The 10,884-nt window shown below is 38.2% G+C and overlaps 1 protein-coding gene across 3 annotated transcripts in view; it reads right to left on the bottom strand.

Moving 5' to 3' along the window:
• Positions 1–174: 174 nt before the first annotated feature.
• pstk (phosphoseryl-tRNA kinase) overlaps positions 175–10,884 on the bottom strand; it is a 28,874-nt gene continuing 18,164 nt past the window's right edge. Inside the window, exons 2-7 of one of the 3 annotated variants that reach the window (XM_076999814.1) lie at positions 3,970–6,665; positions 3,524–3,773; positions 3,002–3,203; positions 2,713–2,788; positions 2,296–2,389; positions 175–1,904 (exon numbers count right to left, since the gene is read on the bottom strand). In XM_076999814.1, the coding sequence (XP_076855929.1) occupies positions 1,675–1,904; positions 2,296–2,389; positions 2,713–2,788; positions 3,002–3,203; positions 3,524–3,773; positions 3,970–4,215 (1,098 nt within the window). In that variant the 5' untranslated portion in view covers positions 4,216–6,665 and the 3' untranslated portion in view covers positions 175–1,674. Of the gene's footprint in view, positions 1,905–2,295; positions 2,390–2,712; positions 2,789–3,001; positions 3,204–3,523; positions 3,774–3,969; positions 6,697–10,884 lie in introns of those variants that run through there. The other 2 variants (XM_076999815.1, XM_076999816.1) reach the window with 2 other exon arrangements.

Genomic DNA, 10,884 nt, shown 5'->3' with positions numbered 1-10,884 from the left:
AACAATATAATGGGCATCTGCTCCTTCATTTTGTTGTGACTGTAGGTTATTGAATAGGTTTGTTTGTGGTTGGCCACACCACCATGCATCCTTCTGAGAGTGGAAAAGCAAGTACGTCAACCTTGAGGGCTATAATTTGAATACGCCCGAGATTAAAATTGTAATATATGCACATATGTGCTTGCTGTGGAAGCTCCCACTCTTTAGACAATGTTGAGCTTTTTTTTTTCAAATTTGCACACCCTCCCAAAGTTCAGACACTGTCCGATGTAATATAGTCATGTAAACACTAAAAGTGGTTAGTTTGCAAACCCCAAACAAAACCCTTATAATTTCTTGTGTTTTTGCCTTTTGATAACTTTTATTTATTTAGAAGATGAGAAATTGTTTCCAAATTTTTACATATTTATGCCAATATTGGTCTGCAGTGTTTGGTTATATATATGGCCATCTATATATATATCTTGTCTTCAAGTTGTACTCAAGCTATTGTTTCTACATTTACCATTCAAAGGTTCTAGTAAAATGTAATATGATGAGGCCTTTTGCATAATTTATTATATCCTACAGTGTTATTTTTTTTATTTACTTTGGTATATTTTGTAAATAACTGAGGTTTCAAGATTTTGTAAGAATGGACATCAGGGAAGTCGATATTGCCAACTATACAGACTTTCTTAGCTAATCTTCTGATTTCAGAATTCTGGCTTTAGAGATGATTGCAGATATAAATTGTAATTCGGATGAAATTCTGTTACATGCAGCAAAGTTTTAATCTTTTTATATTAGAAGATGGATTTAGAATAGAACTTCTTGAAGGGTTTGATAAATGCATTTGGAAGCATCATCAAATGTGAAGTTGATGTGTGTGAGGTTGAAGTAAATGTTTAATGTAGTATCAAGGACAAGGTTACTTTTGTAACTAGTCAGAGGAACACAAAAAACGAGAAAGAAATAACTAAAGCTCAAGAACTATCCAGAATTTCTTGTAAGAAAAACAGTGCTACTTGTGCTCACCTTAATTTCAACTAAACTCTGATTTTGCAAAAAACAATTAAAGAAAGAACACCAACTCATGGCTGATGATTTATTTATTTATATATAATAAAGTGTTTATGTATAAAAACTATCACTGGTCAACAGTGATTTTGCATCTTGTCAGTTTATTATGCATTTTTGCTCACTGAATCCAAAAAAATGTTTCAGACTTCCTCATTTGTACATTTGTACAAATTATATGTGTAATATTGGCCTTATTTATGAATAAGTAATATTTTATAATTACTGTAAATTACAATAAATAATGAATATATATATATATATATATATATATATATATATATATATATATATATATATATAAACTTTTTTACTATATAACAGTAGTATAATTAATGTAAGATGTGAACTAATTTCATTGAAACAAATTCCAAAAATGTAAACATTGCAAAGCTGTACATGCAATAGTCATGCGTCATGATGCCCCGAGGGGATTGAATGCCTGGGACGGGGTAACATAAACTTGTATTAACAATGAGCAAGAACAAAAAAATAATACTATGATGAATGATAATTATCTTCAGAATATTTCTAGGCCCTGACTGGGTGCCCTAACCTTTCCACTGTAATGAAAAATTAAGCCTTTGTGGAGGTGAGGTGCTTTGAGACGTGCTCTCAGGTCGATTGTGCTCTGGAATCAATGGCATGTCTCTGCAACACATCGTCTATCTCCTGCTCAAACGCTCCCATGGCTCTGCTCACCAGACGCTCCACATCCAGGGGTTCTCCTACGCGGCTGGGTGGTCCCTGGAGAACATGCCTCCTCAGCTCCTGCAGGAAACGACCCTTCTGCTCACTCAAATCTCTCGCCAGGCCACTCAGGACCTCCCGGGACACTTTATTCTCTTGAAGGATGAGACAGAGGTATTGGCACATCAGCTGGAGAAAACTGTTATTATATGCACTTGTGTGTTTTTGACATGGAGTAGAAAAAAAAGTTTATTTCTGAAATGTCCTAAATTAACCTTTAATAGTGCTTAAATGGCTGTTTTCATTATGGTGAAACCATAATGGTCAAAACCTACAACACTGTCATTTGCTATGGTGTATACATGGCTGACTTACAGCTGCTGCTGCTGTGAGTCAAAAGGAACTGGATAAGCAGTATGTCTTATATTTCTGTGGTTATGGTAGAAGAAAGCTGATTGGTTAATGTGTTTCTATGGTGATACATGCATGCATGTAATGCAATGTTAGTGTCATATGTCCTCCTGGACTGGAAAACACGATGGATACCTCTTGCCAGCTGCATAGTCTGAGCCACCAGTCTCCTGCAGGCCTGGTCAGCCTGGTGCACCACACTTGAGGCACACTGTTCTCTGTCTGCCTCCTGTGTGACAGGGAGATAAATAAACTGAGACTTTAGTACAGGGTCACAGTTCTGGAGAGCTGGAGACCAGTGTGGTTTAGTGAGTTCACTGCTCACATACCTGATTTAAATCAAATCTGGTATTTGAAAGGTTTAGTAGGTGTGTCAGAGCAGGGCAATCACTAAACTGCCCCAGTTTTCAGAATTTAACTTCTAAGTATGCATATGTTTACCTTGACTTTTCTTAATATGTTATGATTAATATTATTTAAAATGCCATTAGCCAACGTTCTGGCAGGAGCACGTCTGGCTGTAAGCAGGTTAAACCGCAAGGCGCCTCCTACCCTCTGTGCTGAGTCATCCTGAACTGGACTCAATGGGTTTTCCATTGCTGTGGACAACAGCAGCAGCAGGTTTTGACTAAGAAAACCAGAAAAGAAAACCAAAATAAAAAAAATAAGAAAACTTTATTGTTATTTATTTTACCTTTATGGACAGACACAGAGATGACAGTCACTTTCTACGAGCTTGAGCTTAAAAGAACCAATCAAATTGCACTCCAGTAAAAAGCTCAGTGGAGGGGTCCACCACAGGTGTGGGGAATAATTGTGAATAACAATTGTGTATACCTACATATTAGTGTCTGTGAAGTCTTCTGTACTGCTCAGGGTAAGAGTGTTTTGTTCCCAGTGGTTTTTCGCTCTGTTTGGAGGCTCTATACGTTTGGACATCTCTATGATGGTCTCATCTGACACTGGTAGTCCTCTGGCCTGATTTCTATGCAGACACTCTTCCACAGGACAATGCAGGTACACTTGGCAGAAACCAACTGAGTCTGCAGGCAATGAGAGAGCAATAGACATTAATATGCTTGCCCCTTTCAAATGTAGTTGTATAAAGATGCAAACATGCACAATGAACAATGGAATGGGGCTCCGGTTTCTCAAAAGCAAAATAATTATTAGACTGTTAAAGTGATCTTTGTTCCACAATTGCACGCTGCCCTTACAGCCACAATGCCTTTGGAGAAATCCTATGCATGTACATTTGGTTAAAACGTGTTCCACTAAAGCTGAGAAGACGCTCATTTCTGTGAGACATCAAGTTAGATCAATAAGACCACCAAGGTTACATCAGAGCTGTTATTGTACCTACACTTTCGGGCAAGTTGGTACACTTCATATCTCATGCTTTGATAGTAGAAGTTGTCATCCAGCAGCAGTACAAGGCGTGCTGGTTGAGAGGAGTTCTGTAGTGCAGATCGGACGTCTTGCTGGTGGACTGCCAAGATAAAACGCTCCCACAATCCTCCCTCAGGCTGACCTGGGCGGGGGGCACCAGGGTCCTGCAGGAAACTCTCTAGACAGGCCAACACAAGCTGCCTGTGATGCTTCCATCTGGTTTGCTGGTGTACAATAAACATAATCAGAATATTATTCCTCACTTGTAACCTACACGTTTATTTTCCAGATTTGGCTTTTTTTTACTCTGTACAGGATAACTGTGTTATTGGATTGTATGTATTTATGTATGTATGCATGTAGAATATGAGCAGAAGTGGTTTTGTATTTATCCGTGCGCAACTTTCCATAATGCCTTACCCTGTTTGATCTGTCTTCATCGTCACCCACAGAAGTGTTGAGGTCGAAGGCGTCCTCTGGTATTAACTCATCATATGATAAAACTAAGGTGCGCCACCCGCGCTTCTGAACGTAACCAGGTACCGCCTGCGTTAGTCTGGATTTCCCCGAGGCAGGTAACCCGCACAGAACACACAGACACATCACTGCCCTAGACATCGTCTGACCACGGTGCACTAAGCATGTACTTGTATAGGGTGTATTCATTGCCTTTATTTAAGAGGTTTCTAGTAGGCGTTTGATCTAGATAGCCATCCCCAGACTACCTACGAATTAGGGGATTAACAGCTACGTCATACCCAATCGACCACCAGAACCCTCAACACGACGTAGTTCAAGTACTCCCCTGTTCCCCAGATGAAAATCATGAATCGATTTGACAACTAAAATAGTTACTTAAAGTTTAACAAAACGTGGAACCATTTTCCGTGCTAAGCTAGTAGACAATAATTCAAAATGTTATACAGCACATATATGTCTCTTGCACAGCTAGCTCGCCTGCTCGCCAGCTACATGATCTTTGTATCGGAAGCTGAACTAGCGCTAGAAACTCTCTTCTAACGTCACTAATTGTAGCTCAGCGTATTGGCGAGGATACACACGTGATGGGTGACGTCACCGGAGTCGTGACGCTTCACGGAACACAACGTTTGCTTGTACTTGTAGTTTTTTATACGGTCTCTGGTCTGAATCCAAAAGTTAATTTTGCTATTATTAATTTATTATAATAATTGTAAGAAACGCCCAACATATTATTTTGCAACTTCATTAGGTTATTTGCCTACTTTTAGTCTCGGAACCGACAAATGTCTAGGGTTTTGCTATGTGGAACTCTATATGGTTTTGCTCAGATTAGCAGTTTTACCAGGTGTTACATGGCACACGGGACTTTTTTAACGCGGCTTGTACTGATGTTTGTGATCTTTTGCAGAAGGCATTTGAGTTTTTATTGTAAAAGTCAGACTTTGTGTTTATTTTCGTCTTTTGCCAGGCTTTGTCTTTTTTGTTGTTAAGAAAATGTTGCTCTGCATTTTTCTGTTATTATACAATACGAACGTTGACACAATATTGAATTTACGCAATTAACCAGAAGATGGCAGCATAAATACAGTGTAGTAGTAGAAGGTAAAGTACGGATAGCCAGTCTGCTCGAAAATATAGCGGTAGTCTATAGTTTTCGGTGATATGAATGGCATTTTCCAGATTCTTTACTAAATTGTGCAACAATGTATTAATGCATTATTAGAATGTTTACAATGTTCTATTTGTTAGGATAGCCTAGTTTCATTTTCTTTTAATACTGTCATACAGTACACGTTTAATGAAACTAACATTTTTGTGTGCAGTACTGCACTGCATTTGGAATTAACTTGGGTCTGAAGTTACTACATTTATTTGTTTATTTAAACTAAGAAATTACGTATGAGCACCACAATAAGCGCTTCAGAGTTTGTTTGGGCAATTAGTAAATAACATTAGCATAATGAATACTGGATATTTAATTGCTGTTTTGCATGCTTTATTACAGACAGAATGAGATTTTATACTTAATAACATTATATCCCACCTAATAACACTTTTTTTCTGTTGTGTGTGTGTGTGTGTGTGTGTATGCGCTTCATGTGCGTGTGAACTCATTCGCAACCTACTTCTGCAGGCCTGTTTAATTTTTTTTCTAGAAGCAAATCTTTAGTGCAAATCTTTAGAGTCGTTAGTGCGTGAACATGGAAACCAGCATTACACCCCTTGACCCTACATCATTACTTAATCATGTCACACTGTCAGTTAGTACTTTAACTACTAATTAGTATATTTTTTAGTTAGGGAGCGCACACCTCCTACTTCAGCTCATTAAACCTATTTGGACAGCTCAGATATTCAGTAATCTTAAGAAAGAAAAAAGCCTCTTGCAAAATCCATGGCATAGGGTGAACCACACAAGCCCCCTGCTGCCTAATGAGGCGATAACTATTGCCCATTAAAATCTGCCACCTGATTTTTCACTCAGCAATACTGTTTCCTATATGTGCTCATTCACTGTGTCGATTGAAAAGTTTACAATACACAATGTCTGCTTCCTTCCCATCTGTTGTGTTTGTCTCCATTTATGTTGATGTTAATTAGAAGGTTTTCCCCTGGGAGATGTTTAGTAGTTATTGGTGATTTTGTTTTTAAACAAATCCACTCAGGGCTCGCTATAATTGATCATTTAGACTAGGTTATAGCACATGGGTGCCAAACACAATAAAATGGTTCTGCTTGAGTTTGTTTAAGGTTAATTGTACTTCAATTAATAAAGGAAGCTTTAATTAATAAAAACAAGTAGGACACATCCTGATTAACAGAAGGAGAGAGAGAGAGAGAGAGAGAGAGAGAGAGAGAGAGCCTGCTGCATACCTGCTGTAGTGATGTGTGGATGCAATCTTAAATTTGTATATTTCCAGGCATTAATGACCAAATATGGATATATTTGAATTGATTTTTGTTAAACAATGAAAAACATTCTTATGAATTGAGACTCAGTAATGTGCACGTGTCTTGGTTAGGGCAGTCCTGAGTTTCAGAATGACCTCTGGATCCGGTGCAGTGTGACTGCAGAATCGGCTGGTCTCCTCATCAATCACTTACTGAGTCACACCAGTGAAACGCAATGATTCCTGGAAAAAACCACTTTCATGTTGAAACAGTTCCATCTCCTATAACATTTGAGCATGAAACAGGAACAGTTGCTGTGCACTGTTTGGATTATACAGATAAAAAAAAGTTCTAGTGTATAAAAATATATAAATTAACAACGCTGCACTAAAACGTTTAACACAACATGCTCTGGCTGGATAGACTGTTCACTGCAGAAGGCCCAGTTCTGATCACTGTTAGCTCCACTGTGGCTGTGAGTGGCGCTGTGATTGTTTCTAACTGGATTTAGTTAGGTGAGCCCATGTGTCTGGGTCTGCTGTGTTTTAATAATCAGTGATTTGATGAAACCTCAGCCACTGTATAGAGTGCCCGCTGTAGGTGGGAGCCTGCGACCCACGTTCGTCTGAGGGGGGCGCTGTGGTTGTGGGAATTATCAGGAAACAGATTGTCTTTGTCAAAAGATAACATAAGTATGATTTCCTGTTTGTAGTTTAAGAGTAATGCTGTGTTCAAAATATACTGCTGCATACTGTTTGTGTACTGGTTGGGCCCCAAATCAGTATACAATGCATAATACAATAATTTACCAGTATGTGAAAGACACCTAGATGACTAGATGACTGCTACTTCAGCCTAAATTCCAGCATGTGACCAAAGCTTTATGTTGTGCTATACTGCATCCCGTCATGAAATGGTGGTGAATTTGTACATTCAAGTGACCTCACAGTTTGTATTTGATGTATATTGGATACTGTTTTGCATATTACTGCATGGACATACAGTATGTACTGAGTGCTGTCTGCGGATACTAGGATATGTCAAATATAGCTTAGCTCTTGGACTAGCTACGATTTAGCTAGAACCAGTGTTAATGATCTTTTAAATGAAAGCAAGTCTGTGTCAGTAATTGTTCCTGCTTGTTGTTTGCTTGTGACACTTCAATAGGACAAATTTAAACTACACACACACACACACACACATATACATATATATATATATATATATATATATATATATATATATATATATATATATATATATATATATATATAGTTTACATTTGAATATATATATACATATATATGGTATATGGTATCATCAAATGGTATCATCAAAATATATATATATGGTATCATCAAAATATTCTTAAATTACACAGTTTTATATTTATTCTCCTCATAGTCCCCAGTGAAAACAAACTTTTCAGCAATGATATCATTGCTTAAACCAACCTCATTATTCAAGAGAGTGGCCATAGCTGCAAAGAGGGAAGGAAGCCATGCTAGTAATTGCATCAAAAGGTCATGTTTAGTAATCTGTCAGAAAAAGAACATGCCTACAGATTCAGCACCATCATTGAAAACCCAGAGAACAACCAATTCTAAAACATTATTTTTCCACATTTATAATGCAGACCTTGTTTTAGAAACACATGCTCTATACCTGAGGTATGTTACCAAACCGGTCATTTCCACTGGTGTCCAAGGGGATGTATCAAGAACTTTATACAATATGTCACTGTATTTGGAGTATAGTCCTTTTTAAGAAAATGTAACTGCAGCCCCGTGGTTCTTTATGTTTTGTTTATACAGCCTTTGTTTTTCCTGTCACAGTGCCCATTCTGATTGCTCATAGAAAGTGCCTGACTTTGGTCTCAGAATGGATGCTGGATTTCCAGCCATGCCATTGCCATCGTTACTCTGTGAATGCGTCATAGCCAAGTGTCCTGGCCAAGCCTCACATCAGTCTCAGAGAACTGCAGCTTTGCTCGGATCAATTACAGCTTGTGACACTTTTCCTGTTTGCCTTAATTGAATTAATTCCATTAAAGGAAACCAGTAAATCCATAGATGAGCTAATTTCAGCCCATAACAAACAGCATCTCTCTGTCTCCCCTCCTCCTTGCAGATGTGTAGTTTTTATGCAGTAAATTATATTTCTCATGCAGCTTTTTTGTCACGATACACGTCGCTTTAATGGATCGTACGTGACCCTGCTGGAACTTGCCTAAGTGGTTCTCCTTAATTGAATTTCTGCTGACTGGGGAGTCTCAGAGAGAGGAGGAGTCAGAGTGGCTCACAGCTGAGCCCAGAGCTGTCTCAGACACCGCAGTGTGCTGCCACGGTGGAGGTCTGAGGGACACAGGCTGACTGTTGACCCCTCGTCCCCCTCTCCCTCCCTCACTCCACCCTTCATTCATGTTTTTCTTTTTTCTTTCGTTCAGGCACAGCTCTTTAAAGCAATATATAGCAGCTGGTGTAAGTACATGTATGCGTGTAAACCTCACGCAGTGGGTGACTCAATGCATCTTAGTACTTCAATTTGTAAGCCCATGATTCAATATATTGTTATGTTTCAAATAATACAATACCATAAAATATGATTCATCTTAGTAATTTGTGACTTTCAATTTATGATAAATTAAGTTTACAAATATTATGCTGTTTAATGCGCAGATTACATAAATATGACTCCAAAAAGGTACCCTGAGGTTCTGTAGGTTTCTCGCTTCCTCCCCACTCAGAATGTACAATACACTAGTTCCATGTATCATACATTTTCCCAGTTTGAAGTGTTTTATCGCTTTCGTATTGCCATGTAAATGGTTTCATCAAATTATGCATCGTAATTGTGTTTTCTTTCAAATTGAGTGTTTTTCTTTCAAGGGTCTGGCATACTGTATACTAATGTAAGAGACATGAGAGACAGAGTGGGTCTTCAGAGAGTTGAGAATGAGAGTGACCAACCGTCACTGCTGAAAATTCCACTGAAAAAACCTCCTCTCTAAAGCCAGGAAACACACACACACACACACACACACACACACACACACACACACACACACACACACACACACACACACACACACACACACACACAGAGCAATGGCCGTTCTTAACTCTGACGAGCTCTAGGAGAGGAGAGGAAGGGAGAGGAGAAGAGGTTAGGAGTCTTTTCATTTTCCACTTCAGTCAGAATTTATTTACCAACAGCTGCTCATAACCGGAAGCTTTTATGTCATTGTTAAAATAGCCCCTTCTCATAACATAACATATACATTTAAACTATAGCCAGTGGTTTTGATTAAATGGGTATATATGGCACAATGAATCACTTAATTTCAATGAGGATTGAGTATTTAATTTATCTGAGGACTTACTGAAGTTCAGTTCTATATTTAGCAGCATAAAGTATTAATCTAAAATGACATTTCTATTTCCAAATGCATTCCCTCTAATTTGATAAAAAAAAATCAGCAGATGTGTTGTATATATTAAAATTCTAAATGACACGGATACAAGTGCATCTAAACATAATAATGCAACCTGCTGAAGAGCTTTATGCAAGCTTGTCCCTGCAAAGGAACCATGCCTGCATTTTGAACACACCCTGACAGTCCAAAAGTCCACAAAGAGTTTGAGTATCGTTAGAAGTGGCAGAAATGTGGCTATGTTAAAGCAAAAATGTGGAGTTTTGCTGCTGTAATTGGCAACGTGAGGCCAGTGATGGACACAGCTGCTGCCAAAAAGCCATAGAAACACAAACACTCATTTGAGCTGCTCTTATAAACTGCTGGAGTCACTCTCTCCAAATGGAAGTGTCAGAGTGTGTGCTTTCTGATAAATGTCATGGAGGTTGTGTGTGTGTGTGTGTGTGTGTGTGTGTGTGTGTGCATGTGTGTTTCCTTCATGAGGAACCATTCATTTTGAATTTATATGGCTGGTTTAACTCTCTCCTCCTCCCTTGTTTGATTCATGATAAAAAAGAGAAATAGCAGCTTTATTCATTGATGATGTTTGACCTGTTGGTGTCTCTACCCTGTGACTCATGAAACTTTCATGAGTTTATAAAAGCTTTATAATAGAACCATATTAATGGCCTATTAATAGATTGTTTATAATCATATAATAACTGGATGGTTTAGCATAAATAATAAATAAAAATAAAATTATCTAAATAATAAATAAATAAAATCTAAATAATAAGATCTAAATAAAAATCAATTAAATAGATGTAAATTAGAACTTCTCATATTACTTCCCTGGAAGAGAGCAAGGAATGCCCAGCTGTCCATTTGCCTCTGTGTCTTAACGGTGTGAAGGCCTGCTGTCCTCTGGGCTCTTATGCTCTGGCCCTTAACATTCAGCTTATTTAGAGACAGCACCAACATCCTCTTTTCACATGTCAGGGCTGACTGATTTTCCCTTTGACTCTGTGTCTGATCTCAAATCTGCCCTC

This window comes from Brachyhypopomus gauderio, chromosome 3 (assembly GCF_052324685.1).
Source record: "Brachyhypopomus gauderio isolate BG-103 chromosome 3, BGAUD_0.2, whole genome shotgun sequence".
In the NCBI taxonomy this organism is placed as follows: domain Eukaryota; kingdom Metazoa; phylum Chordata; class Actinopteri; order Gymnotiformes; family Hypopomidae; genus Brachyhypopomus; species Brachyhypopomus gauderio.
Note: the sequence above shows the minus strand (reverse complement) of the source record. Positions and strands in the feature narration are given on the sequence as shown.